The sequence below is a fragment of the Photinus pyralis genome, unplaced genomic scaffold (assembly GCF_008802855.1).
Source record: "Photinus pyralis isolate 1611_PpyrPB1 unplaced genomic scaffold, Ppyr1.3 Ppyr1.4_LG10, whole genome shotgun sequence".
Lineage (NCBI taxonomy): Eukaryota > Metazoa > Arthropoda > Insecta > Coleoptera > Lampyridae > Photinus > Photinus pyralis.
The window spans coordinates 16,364,064-16,380,629 of NW_022170250.1; the positions used below are offsets into that span (position 1 = coordinate 16,364,064).

The window sequence follows — 16,566 nt, forward strand, 5'->3', positions numbered from 1 at the left end:
CCCCCCCCCCCCATACTCTGAAGTTTAACTTGGCACCACTAAAAGGCATGCGTATGCAAAATCTGAGACCAATTGGTTGTCATATGTAAAAGTTATGCACGTTTACAGCATCTCAGGAAATAATTCGTGGGGGCCCCCCCCCCTTTTAGACAGCGAAATTTAATGGCCGTCTGGGACACCTTCAAGGTGTCACGACTTCTGCGACCGCGCCGTTCGAAAGCCCCGACCTCCCTTCCCCTCCTATCCGCGGCCACGATTCTTAAAGTTCGACGAGTTACCCTCTGCGAATGTTTTTTTCGGAAGCCCGACCTTCGGGGGTGGCCGCAGAGGGGGTGAAAGCGAATTTTCCGGGCGTAGCCGTGCATCGGAAAAGTCGCCCCGTCGGAATTCGTGGGGCGTGTGAAAATTTGGTGTAATCGCTGCGGCTCAAAGTGGAGTTATTGACGAAATTCTCGAATTTTGCTTTGTACCATAAAAAGTTGGTTGCGCCAGTCTGGCGGAAGATAAACCAAAATTAATGGCTTATACGTGTCAATTTCTGATGGGTTCGATCCGTTTCGTGATGTAGCATGAAAACTAATGGTTTTTTAACCACGGAAGTTTCTGAATAATGACACTAAACGTGAGAAAAGAAATTTAGTGGTACGACGAATAATGATTGCTGCTGAAACCGTTTAGCAACATTTTGACGGTGTAGCTGCAAACATGGAAAAAGTGTGGATTAAGCCGAGAGATGCATTCAGCGCTAGGTCATGAAGGCGCAATAAAAAAGGATTAAATTCGCCGACCAGCTAGTTTACTTTTTAAAATAATTCTGCTTTTGCAGCCATTAGATTCGCGATCATCTTTACACTTTCACAGTTGCTACTCGTAATCTTTCTTGTTTGCACTTTGCTATTTATATTAAAGCAAAACGGGACCAACGGAATTTCTGCGACCGACGTCCCCTTTAAACCAACAGTAGGCCAACATCTTTTGCTTACCTGCATTTTTTGTCTGGAACAACGAAACAATAAGCTACCTCGGAAACAGTGCACGCGTTCTAATTTTACGATTTGAAGGGGGTACTGTAACGGCAACCAGTTTTTTTAGGGCATTTGCTCAAAAAGCAAGTGTGTATTTTAATTTTCCGCTTACACTCCGTCCAATACCTACCTTTAATTTCCAATCTTCCTTCGTCTTTCGTCTTTCCGTTGGCGAGCCTGACTTCGTAACCGAACGCCTTGGCGCTGCAACCCTTCTCGTCGGTACGATCCCCGCAGTCGTTGACACCGTCGCAAATCTGCTTGTTCGCGATGCACTTCTTGTTCGGGCACACGTGGAGGTTACTGCAGTTCATCGAGAGCGCGTTCATCTCGAAGTAGTCGTACGCGTAGGAAAGAATGAGGGCGCCGGTCGTACCGACGTTGCCGTCGCTCAGAAAACAACACCCGTCGTCTCTCCTACAATAAGACTTTCAGCGCATTTGCACTCCCGCTCGTTGGGTTACCTGTAGGAGAAGGACCTGCACTGGAACCCCTTGCTGTCGAGACAGCTGCGCGCGCAGTTCAACATGCTAACGTTGTAGAACTTCTCCTTCTCGCGCACCGCCAGAATGTGATTGGGAATCGCCGCGAACTGATTGAGCATCGAGTCGCAGTCCTTCTCATCGTCGCCGTTCGGGCAGTCGACGACGCCGTCGCAATGCATGCCCTTCGGTATGCACTGGGTCGGCGTACAGTAGAAGTCCAAGATCGAGCAGGTGTCCTTAAATTTGAAATTGACGAAAGGCTTCGGAGGTTGCGGTTTTAAACCGTCGATTGCGTTCTGATTGTCTTGCTTCAGCTTTTGGTTTTTTTGGCCTTTGACCTGTCCGGAATTTGGTCTCTGACTCTGGCCGGTATTTTGTTGGTTCCATTGATTGAACCCTTGATTTGTACTTTGTTGGGAATTGCCTCCAAATTGGTTATAACCACCTTGACCCGTAGTCTGTTGTTGACCCCCTGGTTTTCCGTTAGTTGTAGGCTTCTGATTCCACTGGTTGTATCCTTGATCAGTGGTTTGTCCGTGACCTGTAGGTTTTTGGTTCCATCGATTGAACCCTTGATCTGTGCTTTCTTGAGTCTTGTCCACATTTTGATTGTAACCACCTTGACCCGTAGTCTGTTGTTGACCCCCTGGTTTTCCGTTAGCTGTAGGTTTCTGATTCCACTGGTTGTATCCTTGATCAGTGGTTTGTCCGTGACCTGTAGGTTTTTGGTTCCATTGATTAAACCCTTCATCTGTGCTTTGTTGGGTCTTGTCCACATTTTGATTGTAATTGTAACCACCTTGACCCGTAGTTTGTTTTTGAGCCCCTGGTTTTCCGTTAGTTGTCGGTTTCTGATTCCACTGGTTGTATCCTTGATCAGTGGTTTGCCCGTGACCTGTAGGTTTTTGGTTCCATTGATTAAACCCTTGATTTGTACTTTGTTGGGAATTTTCTTCAATTTGATTATAACCCCCTTGACCCGTAGCCTGTTGTTGACCCCCTGGTTTTCCGTTAGTTGTAGGTTTCTGATTCCACTGGTTGTATCCTTGATCAGTGGTTTGCCCGTGACCTGTAGGTTTTTGGTTCCATTGATTAAACCCTTGATTTGTACTTTGTTGGGAATTTTCTTCAATTTGATTATAACCCCCTTGACCCGTAGCCTGTTGTTGACCCCCTGGTTTTCCGTTAGTTGTAGGTTTCTGATTCCACTGGTTGTATCCTTGATCAGTGGTTTGTCCGTGACCTGTAGGTTTTTGGTTCCATTGATTAAACCCTTGATTTGTACTTTGTTGGGAATTTTCTTCAATTTGATTATAACCCCCTTGACCCGTAGCCTGTTGTTGACCCCCTGGTTTTGCGTTAGTTGTAGGTTTCTGATTCCACTGGTTGTATCCATGATCAGTGGTTTGCCCGTGACCTGTAGGTTTTTGGTTCCATTGATTAAACCCTTGATTTGTACTTTGTTGGGAATTTTCTTCAATTTGATTATAACCCCCTTGACCCGTAGCCTGTTGTTGACCCCCTGGTTTTCCGTTAGTTGTAGGTTTCTGATTCCACTGGTTGTATCCTTGATCAGTGGTTTGTCCGTGACCTGTAGGTTTCTGGTTCCATTGATTAAACACTTGATCTGTGCTTTGTTGAGAATTGTCTCCAATTTGATTATAACCACCTTGACCCGCAGTCTGTTGTTGACCCCCTGGTTTTCCGTAATTCCACTGATCAGTATTTTGGTTAAAACCACCTTGATTCCATTGATTATACCCTTGATCAGTAGTTTCTTGGGCGTTGCCTTGCTGATTCCATTTCTGTGGCTGGCCTGCAATTTATAATGCCAAACGACGCGTCTACCAGACTAACCTAACTTACCGATGGCCCAAACATTCGTCATTCCTTTTCTGGAACAGTCCACGTTGTAGGTGTAGTCGCACTCTCTCGTCGCTATATTGAAAACCAGGCCCTTGGGACACGCGAGAATGGTCGTCTCCCCGTCAACGCAACTGATAAACTTAAAGCACACGTGAGGATATGGGTACAGGCCGTACGCGTTAGGGGGGCAGATCAGAGTTTCCTCTCGTGTACTCTCGGCGCCCTTCTGTTCGTTTCTAACGTCAATGTCAGGGCGGTATTCCTCATGCGTTTCGCAGTCGACGTTATAGGGGAAGTCGCAGACCTTTAGATTTGGGTTGAAGACCGTACCCGGTCCGCAATCCTGAATGAACGTTTGCCCATTGGCGCAATTCAAAAATTTCGAGCAATCGGTGGGGTGGGGGTGGAGCCCGACCACGTCCTTTGGACATTTGGGTTTGTGTTCGTAATGAGTGTAGACGGGCGGGGGCCTTTGTAATCGGAATGGAGTTCCTCGTGTGTCTCCTGGTTTGGTTCGAACTGGCTGCTCCAGCTGGCGCACTCCGCGTTGTAGGGGAAGTCGCAACTGTTGATCTTCAAGTTGAACAGCGTACCTGGGCCGCAATTCATCACAATCTCTTTACCATTGTCGCAGTTGATAAACTTGGCGCAGTCGTAGTGATGGGGTACAATGCCGGAGAATCCAGCGGGGCAGCCCGTTTTCAGCTTGAGCTTCGTAAGGGTTTGCTGGGTGTAATCGTCTTCCGGTTCGTAAAGGCATTCGACTTTCGACGCGTAATCGCACTCGAGCGTGTACGCGTTGAAAAGGGTGCCAGGAGCGCAGTTCTGCACGAACCCCCGCCCCTTGTAGCAGTTTAAAAACTGGCTGCAAGAGGACGCAAATGGCACGGGCCCCGTCATCAACTTGGGACACTTTGAGTACGCCTCGGGTTGTTTCGAGTGCACGCTCTGTTGCGCCACATTACTCGACGCAAACTCCTGCTCGAACTGCTCCACTTCCTGTTGGTGCGTGTGCTCTGCTTCAATTATCTGAAACAAATCGTGATTCCCAGCCTGCGGGACCTGCTGCTCCTGTTCCTGCCATTGAATCGTCTTAATTCCGGGCGTGGACAGTTTCTTTTTGGTCCCAGATTTATCTTCGGGAATTGTAATCTAAAAAGCGGCGCGGTAAGAGACACCGCCCGTCTAATGCAAACTTACCGAATATACGGTGCATATCACGAAAACCAACCGGAAGAATAATAACATTTTCGCCTGAATAATTTGCCACTGACGAAAGATTCTTCACGAACGAGCAATCGCCAATGTAATTATCGAGCCGGTACGATAATCTTATCGCCGTAAAGCTAGAGGTCAATTTTTGCTTGCCCTATTAAACAAACATCTTGGGAAATTTCGTAGTTGGATCACAAAATAAACATAATACGAGAAAATCTCATGCGTAATTCGTCAATTTCTCCAAAAGTGTTCCGTGCACTCAGTGGTGGTCCGCGGGGGGCATTGTCCATTTTTTTCATCAATTTTATGTCGATCTTATTTCCATTATGCGAGATTTCTTTTATTTTTTTCCGTGATGGGACAAAGTTCGGGTTTGGGCCCCTCCCTTTACCAAATCCTGGGACCGCCACTGCGTATACTAGGAACAGATCGTCGGAAATCGGACAGTCCTCGCTATCTATGTTTTGTTAACGGTTCCTTGAAAAGGTTATCCGCAGTTCTGCTTATTTAAGTGTCGCACATCGGCACATCAGTCATCAAATCGTTAATCTCAAACGTTAAAAAAATTGCCAAAATCTCAATTTTAACACTCCAAATTCTCAATTATTCCAATTCCTAAAGTTATACAACTTTTGAGTTTTAGGTTGTAGTGTACTTAATAACCCCCAGGTTCTACGCTAACTTCATACAACGGCAACGTTTAAACTAAACGAGATCCCGCTTAAATTTGAAAAGGCCCCCCTTACGTTAGTGGTAGACAACCCTTTGACCTGAAGCACAGTAGGGAAGGAACATAAAATAAAACACTCAAATTGTGAAAAGTTTGTTTAATAATGATCGCAATTATTAAGATTGTAAAAGCTCAGAAATTTAAGTCCAAAATAAATTACATTGCAAAAATAAACTTTAAAAATGGTAGTTCACCGAATAAAAATAGAAATAGGCTGGGAAAAAAAGAACTTACCAATAAAAAAAACCAGCCGTCAAATTAATATCAAATTGTATTGTAAAATTAATTGTTTGTAATGATGTGAATGCGTAACATAAAATTATAACATCACAAAAAGTAGCAGGTAAACTTCAAGAGGTAACATATAGGTAAAAAACAAGTTTTGGGAATTATGGGTCAGGTAAGCAGGTACCAAGATTCTAAGAAAGGGTGAAATACACAGGATGTGACTCATCTTTGGTGCAATAAAGTCCTTTTGTTAAAAGCAAGATGGAAAATTACATGACCTTGTAGGCAAATTTAACTAAAAACAAGATCTGTGGAAATTATTGAATCGCCACTCATTTGTCGCACATTGATTCTAAACTGGAGAGCTTTGATTAGCTTAATCCCGCTCCGGCAAGATGGGTAGCCCGCCTCTGCTTTCGGGGTTTCGAGCCTACAGTTGGATGCCGAAGACAATCACGGAATTAGGTGTCGTACTTCAAATGGTTACAGTTTTTACCTCCCCCGTGACTGCTTCATTCACGGAGAAAATTGTTAGTAACAAACAACAAGTCAGTACATACATCAAACGCATCGATAATTTCCACATATTGAAATAAAATTATCAAAACTTACATGAATGTTACTTCGGGCACAAGACCAAGTAATCAACATCAATAAACATAAATTAAGCAAACATTACACTAAAAACGTAAACGATTAAAACAAAAGGATAACGGTATTAAACATGTCATTCTGCATTGCGGTTAAACTAGTATATTTCAAAAACAAAAATTCACACACACAAAAAATATAAAATGTGGCATACAAAACACAAATACGATATAAAGAAATGCAAAGATTACTAATTTACTACCTGCATTAAATAACACAAAATAACAACAAACATTTATCGAGCGACGCGTTCACGACCACCGTTTAAGACAAGATGCCAAACGTAACCCACGTTCGTGCTTTTTAGATGGCGCAGGCAGCTTTTTCCCACCTAGAAATTGCATGGTTGCCAACTCTCAAAAATGTATGTATTGTCGTAAGTTGTATGTACAGGGTGAAACCTCTCAAAGTTAGACTTAGGTGTACCTAAGGATTTCAATTCCATGTACTGTCCTAGGTTAGTCGAGTAAATAGTGAGGTTTTAGAATAAATCGAGGGACGAATTAATTTTTTCTACATTAATTTAATTTAATTAATCACTTTATTGGATAACAGCAGTGAGCAAAGGCTGGAACACGTATGAATTATAGATTCCGGCTCCGCACTACTTAGGTGGAATTATTTTTTAAGGTGAGAGGTTCCACCCTGTATATACAACTTACGACGATGCACACATTTTTCAGAGTTGGCAACCATGCAATTTGTAGGTGGGAAAAAGCTGCCTGCGCCATCTAAAAAGCACGAACGTGGGTTACGTTTGGCATCTTGTCTTAAACGGTGGTCGTGAACGCGTCGCTCGATAAATGTTTATTATTTTGTGTTATTTAATGCAGGTAGTAATTTTTGCGTTTCTTTATATCGTACTTTTGTTTTGTATGCCGCATTTTATATTTTTTGTATGTTTCAATCTTTGATTTTGAAATTTACTTGATTTAACCGCAATGCAGAATGACATCTTAAATACCGTTATGCTATTGTTTGTAATTGTTTACGTTTTTGGTGTAATGTTTGCTTAATTTATGTTTATTGATGTTGATTACTTGGTCTTGTCCGTGAAGTAACATTCATATAAGTTTTCATTTTATTTTAGTATGTGGAAATTACCGATTCGTTTGATGTATGTACTGACTTGTTGTTTATTGTAACTAACAATTTTCTCCGTGAATGAAGCAGTCACGGGGGGTGGTAAAAACTGTAGTCAAAATTGAGCTACGACACCTAATTCCGTGATTATCTTCGACATTCAACTGTAGGCTCGAAACCCCGAAACCAGGGGCGGGTTACCTATCTTGCAGGAGCGGGATTACGCTAATCAAAGCTCTTCAGTTTAGAATCTATGTGCGATAAATGAGTGGCGATTCAATAATTTCCACATATCTTGTTTTTAGTTAAATTTGCCTACAAGGCCATGTAATTTTCCATCTTGTTTTTAACAAAAGGACTTTATTGCACCAAAGATGAGTCACATCCTGTGTATTTCACCCTTTCTTAGAATCTTGGTACCTGCTTACCTGACCCATAATTCCCAAAACTTGTTTTTAACCTATATGTTACCTCTTGAAGTTTACCTGCTACTTTTTGTGATGTTATAATTTTATGTTACGCATTCACATCATTACAAACAATTAATTTTACAACACAATTTGATATTAATTTGACGGCTGGTTTTTTTATTGGTAAGTTCTTTTTTTTCCCAGCCTATTTCTATTTTGATTCAGTGTACTACTATTTTCAAAGTTTATTTTTACAAGGTAATTTACTTTGGACTTAAATTTCCGAGCTTTTACAATCAATAATAATTGCGATCATTATTAAACAAACTTTTCACAATTTTACGTTCCTTCCCTACTGTGCTTCAGGTCAAAGAGTTGTCTACAACTAACGTAAGGGGGTCCTGCCTTAGATGTTTGATCACGTGCCACTTTTCAAATTTAAGCGGGATTTTGTTTAGTTTTGGAGGGAATAGTCATTCGGGTGGCCATTTTTAAACGTTGCCGGGTTGACTTTATTTTCGTGTTCTTGTAGTGTGAAGTTAGCGTAGAACCTAGGGGTTAAGTATACTACAAAGTTCTAACTAAATCATGTCTTTGAATTACGCACTGCATTTCCCTTGACGGGAGATGAATTTGTTTCCAGGCCACACGCAAGTTTTGTGAATCATAAAGAGCGCGTGGAAATTTTTATATATTGAATTCAATTAATCAATAATAAATGAAAAGATATTACCTTGTGAGGTTCCAGCTTGATTAACCGTGTCTGCCGATATTGCACATTTTTACGATCACGTTTCTATCACTACCCTGTCAGCCGTCAATTTCTTTAGAACCAGATTAAACTACTAGACACGCTCGAAACATAAGTTACATAACCGAATTCTGTATAAGCATAACCTATGAACATTATGAGAATGTATGGGCATAGAAACCTATAACGTGGATTAAGGATTATTGAGTTGTTATTTATCCCTTTACCTTATCCTTGAGGCCATGAGGGTTATTAACCGACGAGCAGCTGAAGCATACCAATGTAACTGTATACTAAGAACAACTCCCGAAAGTAGAAGTAAAATTTGTAACATCCGTTATCATATAAAAATATGAAGTTGATGATGGTTTCTCAAAGACGAAACGTTATTGACATGTTCTATAATGGGAATAAACCATTGTAGAAGAAAGGTTCTTTCAACAATACTTTCTATAACATTTTATTATTTTTGAAACTTCTACATACATATTACTACTATCATGCTCTTACATCTGTTACCTTAACTTCTTATTACAGACTTGAATACCAATCTAACCACTCTCTTTGGGAACAATAATATACAGTAATATTTATTAAGAAGTAGACATAGGGATTTACATCTACTTTAAAATGATAAATCCAATTCCAAATAAAGATCTGGCCGTCATATTATTTACTTAATTTGAATATTGTTGCCTTAGCTTTTTTTTAAGAAGTTACGCATAAAATTAGACACCTTCAGAAGTAGACATAGGGAAAAACAATACACGTAAATCCCTATGTCTACTTCTTAATAATTATCACTGTATATAATCGAATCGAATCTTAGACTTCCTAATCCTTAGGATCTTCTTAACTTGACCTAAACACACTTAAATGGATGAGATACAGAATGTTGCGTATAGGGTTTTATACACTTTATTACATAAATTCACTTGATAGGTATTTAAATTCATTTGTGCACTAAGAGATGTCTTTTCAAGTTGCTTTGAAAATGTGTGGCGAAATCACACGCGTCACATTTAAAACCTTTAGATCGAGTGTGTATTAAGACATGTTTTCTCAAATAGTCTTTGCTATATGTCGTATAATCACAAAGGTCACATTTAAAATCACTACATTGATTGTGTCTTAAGACATGCTTTCTCAAATAGTCTTTTCTATATGAGGTATAATCACAAAGGTCACATTTAAAATCACTAGATTGATTGTGTATTAACATATGTTTTTTCAAATTACCTTTTCTGTATGTGGCATGATGACACAATCCACATTTAAAAACTTCTGGTCGATTGTGTATTAAGACATGACTACTCAAATTGCCTTTACTGTATGTGGCATAATAACAAACATCACATTTAAAATCTTTGGAAACTCGGTGTTTTAAGAGATGCTGCTTCAAATCGCCCATACGATATGCTGCGTAATCACAAATTGCACATTTGAAATCTTTACATCGATTGTGTGTTAAGACATGTTTCCTCAAATTGTCTTTACTATATGTGGCATAATCGCAAATGTCACATTTAACATATTTTGATTGATTGTGTTTTATGATATGATGCTTCAAATTGTTCTTTCTATACGTGGCATAATCACAAAAGCGACATTTAAAATATTTAGATCGATTGTGTATTGCCACGTGTTTCCTCAAATTGCCTTTACTATACGTTGTATACTGGCAAATGTCACATTTAAAATATGTAGATGGGCTATGTTTTAGGATGTGTTGTTTCAAATTCTCTTTTCTACATGTGGCATAATCACAAATTACACATTTAAATTCTTTAGACCGATTGTGTATCACAACATGTTTTTTCAAATCGCCTTTACGACATGTTGTGTAATCACAAAGGTCACATTTAAAACCTTTGGCAGTTTCCCGTTCGAAATGGTGACTTTTAAATTGTTGCTCATTACCTGCTTCGCATTTAAATTGAGATTTAATATCTGACGAATAATGTTGCTGCATTTCGTCGCCATTGCACTGGTCGCTACAATATGCTGCACTGGTTGTAGAATTCTGTTCTTCTTTTACAATTACCTTAACATCATTACTTAAAACTGTGTTTCTTTCTAGGGACAACTTTATTTCTTCTTCTTGTTCTGGTTCAACTTTAACAATGCCCTCATCCATGACTATCTACAAGAACTATTTTAAGCTATACGACCACAAAAATTGGGTTACCTGTACGACGAATGCTATGGCTTTAAAATAAATCACTAATAGCACAGCGTAAATACTATCATAGTTTAGGCTGTAGGTCGATTTAGCAAGAATCTGTTATTTTTGAACATAACCTTAAATGCTTACTCCGTGACACCGTAAGTACAGAGCGGTCATTAAGCTTCGAGTTAAAGTGAGGTAAATCGACTACACCACAAAATTTATCGCGCTCCGGCAAGATAGGTAGCCCGCCCCTGGTTTCGGGGTTTCGAGCCTACAGTTGAATGTCGAAGACAATCATGGAATTAGGTGTCGTACTTCAAATGGTTACAGGGAGAAAAATGTTAGTAACAAACAATAAGTCAGTACATACATCAAACGAATCGGTAATTTCCACATATTAAAATCCAATGATTAAAACTTATATGAATGTTATTTCAGGGACAAGACGAAGTAATTAACATCAATAAACATAAATTAAGTAAGCATTATACCAAAAACGTAAACAATTACAAACAATAGCATAACGGTATCAAATATGTGATTCTGTATTGCGGTTAAACCAAGTAAATTTCAAAAACAAAGATTGAAACATACAAAAAGTATAAAATGCGGCATATGAAACACAAATACGATATAAACAAAATGCAAAGATTACTACCTGCATTAAAAATCCACAAAATAATAACAAACATTTATGGAGCGACGCGTTCACGACCGCCATTCAAGACAAGATGCCCAACGTAACCCCCGTCCGTGCTTTTAAGATGGCGCAGGCAGCTTTTCCCCACCTAGAAATTGCATGGTTGCCAACTCTCAAAAATATATGTATCGTCGTAAGTTGTATTTACAGGGTGGAACTCTCAGTACTTTCCTTGGTATTTCCTTTTCCTTCTACTAATTAGATGCATTATAAGAAATGTTTAGTATAGGCTTATACAAACTTTATTACATAATGATCTTATGTAAGTACATATAATTTTTAAAGTCATTTGTGTATAAACAGATGTATTTTCGAACTTCATTCGCATAATCACAAATGTCACATTAAAAATCTGTAGATCAATTGTGTATTAAGACATGTTTTCTCAGATCGCCTGCTCTATTGGTATAATAATCACAAATGTTACATTTAAAATATTTAGATTGATTGTGTTTTAAGATATGTTGTTTCAAAGTGTCCTTTCTATACGTGGCATAATCACAAATTCCACATTTAAATTCTTTACATCGATTGTGTATTAAGACATGTCTTCTAAAATTGCTTTTACTATAGGTGGCATAATAACAAACATCACATTTAAAATCTTTAGTAACTTTGTGTCTTAAGAGATGATTGTTTAAGTCGCCTTTACGGTATGTTGAGTAATCACAGATGTCACATTTAAAATCTTTAGATCGTTTGTGTATGACAAAATGTTTTCTGAAATTGTCTTTACTAAATGTGACATAATCGCAAAAGTTACATTTAAAATATTCTGACTGATTGTGCTTTATGATATGTTGTTTCAAATTGACTTTTCTGTATGTGGCATAATCACAAATTACACATTTAAAATCTTTAGGTCGATTGTGCATTAAGATATGTTTACTCAAATTGTCTTTACAATATGCTGCATAATCACAAAAGTTACATTTAAAATCTTTGGATCGATTGTGTATTAAGACATGTCTTCTCAAATTACTTTTACTACATGTGGCATAATCACAAACGGCACACTTAAAATCTTTAGAAGCTTTGTGTTTTAAGAGATGGTGCTGCAAATCGCCTTTGCGATATGTTGCGTAATCACAAATGTCACATTTAAAATCCTTACATTGCTTGTGTATCACGAAATGTTTTGTCAAATTGCCCTTTACACTCGTGGCAAAGCCACAAACCGCACATTCAAAATCTTTAGAAGCTTTGTGTTTTAAGACATGTTTTTTCAAATAGTGTTTCACATATGTGGTATAATCACAAGTTTCACATTTAAAATTTTGAGATCGATTGTGTATTAAGGCATGTCTCCTCAAATTAGCTTTACTATTCGTGACATAATCACAAACGTCACACTTAAAACCTTCAGAAAGTTTGTGTGTTAAGAGATGTTGCTTCAAATCGCCCTTACGATATATTGTGTAATTACAAATGTCACATTTCAACTCTTCAAAAGACGTGTGTTGTAAGCCATGTTCTTTCAAACATTTCTTTACGTTTGATTCGTAGGCCCATTTAAAGACTTTTACAGTATCCGACGAATAATGTGGTAGCTGCATTTCGTCACTGTTGCACTGGTCTCTACAATATTCTCTACTGGTAGTAGTATTTAGTTCCTCTTTTACAATTACATTACTTAAAACCATGTTTTTTTCTAGGGACAAATTTAATTCTTCTTCTTGTTCTGGTTCAATTTTCACAATGCTCTCATTCATGACTATCTATAAGAACTATTTTAAGTTATACGATCACAAACACTGGAATACCTCGACAAATTTAATGCTTTGAACATAAATTGCTAATGGCCCAGCCTAAATACTATCATTTGTTTTATAAAAGCATAACAGCATAAGCATAACCTCAAATTCTTATTACTTGACACTCTAAATACAGGGTGGTCATTAAATTATTTAAATTTGGATTTGGTACTAAAACGCTATGAAGAATAGATAACAAAAATCTAACCGTTTAGATTGGAACGATTTTTTATTATACCGTTTATAGTGACAAAATGTGTGCATATTGTTACCTAGTTTAATTCCATTAGAATTATAGCGTTTTCGATTGGCAAAACTCGTGCTGCACGAGTGCAATTTTTACGTTCTATTGGTAATTTTAGGCCAATTTTCTGTGTTCCATTGGCAAATGTAATGCAACAATTACGCACTAAATGCAAATTTTGACGCACGAGGTCGGAGAGCCCGTGGAGCAAATTTTCAAAATAAAAGTGCGCCAATTTGAATTTGTTTCTTGCGTTGGAGAGTTTTTTGTTGTCATCTAGCGATAGCGAAGATGATGAACTAGCCATATAATTTCTACTTTACAAAAAGTTGCATTTACTCTTTAAAGTGAACGCCAAAAATTGGTTCTTTACAGGAATTTCAAATTTATATTCCTCATTGTTTATCATAAATAATAGTGAAATCGTTTCAGTCATTTTTTTAGAATACAGATTTGTCGATTACCTAAATCATTGTATAAATACAAATCTAAAATGAGGTTATGGACAAATGACAGCAAATATTTACGAATATTTATGTTCCATTGAGAGCAATTTTCACATGGATTTCTTCAGTTTCTCGTGCAACACTCGTGCAGTACGAGTTTTGCCAATCGAAAACGCTATTAGTATTTTATACATGCACAGTACAGTTAGGCACAGTTATTAACGTACTTTAGACACATGGAATATACAAGATGAGGCAAACTTAAAATGTACCCACAAACCATGTGCACATACGCGATATGAAGGTTATTGCCTTGATCTAGATGTTACGTGCAATATTACAAATTACCTTTAGTACAAATGGCATAATCACAAAAGTTACATTCAAGACTGGTTATGTGTTAAAAGATGTTTTTTCAATTGGCACTTACGATTTGTTTCATAATCGCAAAGATCACATTTAAATCCAGTATGTTTTAGAAGATGTAATGTTAATGACCTTTTATAGTTAGTTGCAAAATCACAAATGTCACATTTAAAAACTTTAGATCCCATGTGTTTTAGAAGATGTGATGTTAAGGAGCTTTTATGGTTTGTTGCATAATCACAAATGTCACATTTAAAATCTTTAAAGGTTCGGTGTTGTAAGACGTGTTCTTTCAAGCCTCTCTTAACATTTGTTGCATAATCGCAATTTGCACATTTAAAAAGAAGGGTAGCATTGTGGGTTAGTAGATGCGTTTTCAGACTGTCTTTGCGGTTTGTGGTATGATCGCAAATATCACATTTAAAATATTTCTTATCATCGTGAGTTAAGAGATGTCTTTTCAAATTACCTTTAGTGCCCATGGCATAATTGCAAATGTCACATTTAAAAGCATTAGATTCATCGTGTTTTAGAAGGTGCGATGTTAAGGAGTTTTTATTGTTTGTTGCATAACCACAAATGTCACATTTAAAATCTTCAGATCCATTGTGCATTCGAAAATGTGATATTAAGGAGCTTTTATAGTTTGTTGCATAATTACAAATGTCACATTTAAAACTATTAAATCCATTGTGCCTGCGAAGATGTGATGTTAAGGAGCTTTTGTGGTTTGTTGCATAATTACAAATGTCACATTTAAAATCTTTAGATCCATTATGTGTTCGTAAATGTGATCTTAAGGAGCTTTTGTGGGTTGTTGCATAATCACAAATGTTACATTTAAAATCTTTACATCCACTGTGTGTTCGAAAATGGGATGTTAAAGAGTTTTTATTGTTTGTTGCATAATCACAAATGTTGCATTTAAAGTCTTTCTTTTCACTGTGTATTAAGAGGTGCTGCTTCAAACTGCCTTTACGATTTGATGCATAATCGCAAATTTCACATTTAAAATCTTTCTTTTCATTATTGTGTGTTAAGAGATGTTGCCTCAAACTGCCTTTACGATTTGTTGCATACTCACAAATGTCACATTTAAAATCTTTAAAGGTTCTGTGTTGTAAGACATGTCCTGTAAAAGCTTTTTTAACATTTGTTGCATAATTACAATTTGCACATCTAAAAAAATGAGAAACAAAATTGTGAGTTGGGAGATGTTTTTTCAAACGGTTCTTGCAGTTTGTGGTATGATCACAAAGGTCACATTTAAAATCTTTCTTATCGTTCTGTGTTAACAGATGGTGTCTTTTAAAATTTTGTTCATTATCCACCATGACACCACAAACTTTACATTTAAATTTGTCAGTAGAAGATTTAATATCTGACGAGAAAGATTGTTGCTGCATTTTGTCGTCATTGCACTTGTCTCTACAATATTCTACACTGGTCGTAATCGTCTGTTCTTCTTTTATAATTGCGAAAGTATCATTATTTATAAACATTTTTCTTTCGATGGTCAAATTTATTTTTTCTTCTTCGTCTGGTTCAATTTTAATAAAAGGATCCATCACTGTAACAACTACTTTTGAAGCATATGGCCACAAAGATTTCTCGACTTGCCAGATCTCTGCTTAGTACAAATACAGGAATTGTTGAAAAGTTTGTTTGTATCTATTTCACATAACCTAGAAGTTTGATAAATCCATACTCAGAGTAATCCATAAGTACAGGGCGATCATTGGCCGCGTTCATAAGACACAACTGTTGTGGATCAGTTACCGTAAAGTCACTAGATATAGAAAGTACCGCAATCATCCGCCATTTTCGGGCAAATTTGCTGCCAACTTAAAAAAATTGACAAATAAAATCTGAATAGCTGTAATTTTTTATAATCTAACTTCATAGTACTGTCATGTTATAATAGTTATTTATGTATCATGGGCATTAAGGCGATATTTATGCCGAGGGCGACAGAGCCCGAGGGCCTGCGAAGGATTGTAAGTCGCCCGAAGGTTAAATATCAAGTAATGCCTGAGGTGCATACAAAATTTTATTTTTCATCGTTCCAAATAAGTAATGCATTTCCAATATACAAATGTAATGATTATTGTTTGCCCACTTTATATCAAGTAGCATCTTTTTTTATTACATAAAATAACTCCGTCAATGTATTTGACAGACCGTTTGAGGGCATAATGAAATGACAATCCATTATGCCCTCGAGTGTCATAGACTGATTTATATATCTCATATGACAGATATTATTGGCATATAATAGGCAAATGAAAAATAAAAATATACACAGATATCTCCAAACAGTTGGAACAATCCCTAACATTAAAGTTACTAGAATCTGGTAACTTCCGCCATTTTTGGGCAAAAATCATGCGTTCTCTCTCTAACACACGAGCCAATGGATTGCGGTACTTTCTATATTTA

General features: G+C 37.6%; 4 protein-coding genes and 1 long non-coding RNA gene across 5 annotated transcripts in view; 1 reads left to right on the forward strand and 4 right to left on the reverse strand.

Annotated features, from left to right (window-relative positions):
- The window catches only part of LOC116162541, a 9,664-nt gene extending 4,944 nt beyond the window's left edge, over positions 1-4,720 (reverse strand). The window contains 5 exon segments of the mRNA XM_031476178.1: positions 1,156-1,442; positions 1,490-3,326; positions 3,377-3,829; positions 3,832-4,528; positions 4,577-4,720. Of these exon segments, the coding sequence (XP_031332038.1) occupies positions 1,156-1,442; positions 1,490-3,326; positions 3,377-3,829; positions 3,832-4,528; positions 4,577-4,624 (3,322 nt within the window). The 5' untranslated portion in view covers positions 4,625-4,720.
- Positions 1-11,191, forward strand: part of LOC116162546 — a 17,158-nt gene extending 5,967 nt beyond the window's left edge. Inside the window, exons 2-3 of the long non-coding RNA XR_004143556.1 lie at positions 10,528-11,000; positions 11,056-11,191. This is a non-coding gene — a long non-coding RNA (uncharacterized LOC116162546). The remainder of the gene's footprint in view (positions 1-10,527; positions 11,001-11,055) is intronic.
- Positions 8,931-10,767, reverse strand: LOC116162545 (zinc finger protein 64-like). Its single transcript, XM_031476182.1, has 2 exons — positions 10,636-10,767; positions 8,931-10,590 (listed from the first exon to the last, which is right to left on the reverse strand). Exon 2 carries the CDS (start codon positions 10,582-10,584, stop codon positions 9,400-9,402), a length of 1,185 nt encoding a protein of 394 aa, XP_031332042.1. The 5' UTR covers positions 10,585-10,590; positions 10,636-10,767; the 3' UTR covers positions 8,931-9,399.
- Positions 11,192-11,629: 438 nt separating the features above from the next.
- On the reverse strand, positions 11,630-13,190 carry LOC116162544 (gastrula zinc finger protein XlCGF46.1-like). The gene is made up of 2 exons (XM_031476181.1): positions 13,081-13,190; positions 11,630-13,035 (listed from the first exon to the last, which is right to left on the reverse strand). Exon 2 carries the CDS (start codon positions 13,027-13,029, stop codon positions 11,677-11,679), a length of 1,353 nt encoding a protein of 450 aa, XP_031332041.1. The 5' UTR covers positions 13,030-13,035; positions 13,081-13,190; the 3' UTR covers positions 11,630-11,676.
- Positions 13,191-13,931: 741 nt separating this feature from the next.
- On the reverse strand, positions 13,932-15,824 carry LOC116162543 (zinc finger protein 501-like). The gene has a single exon (XM_031476180.1). It carries the CDS (start codon positions 15,693-15,695, stop codon positions 14,145-14,147), a length of 1,551 nt encoding a protein of 516 aa, XP_031332040.1. The 5' UTR covers positions 15,696-15,824; the 3' UTR covers positions 13,932-14,144.
- Positions 15,825-16,566: the final 742 nt, after the last annotated feature.

Excerpts from the sequence above, each read along its gene's own strand:
- LOC116162545 (XM_031476182.1), bottom strand. The coding sequence starts at position 10,584 with ATGGATGAGGGCATTGTTAAAGTTGAACCAGAACAAGAAGAAGAAATA.
- LOC116162544 (XM_031476181.1), bottom strand. The coding sequence starts at position 13,029 with ATGAATGAGAGCATTGTGAAAATTGAACCAGAACAAGAAGAAGAATTA.
- LOC116162543 (XM_031476180.1), bottom strand. The coding sequence starts at position 15,695 with ATGGATCCTTTTATTAAAATTGAACCAGACGAAGAAGAAAAAATAAAT.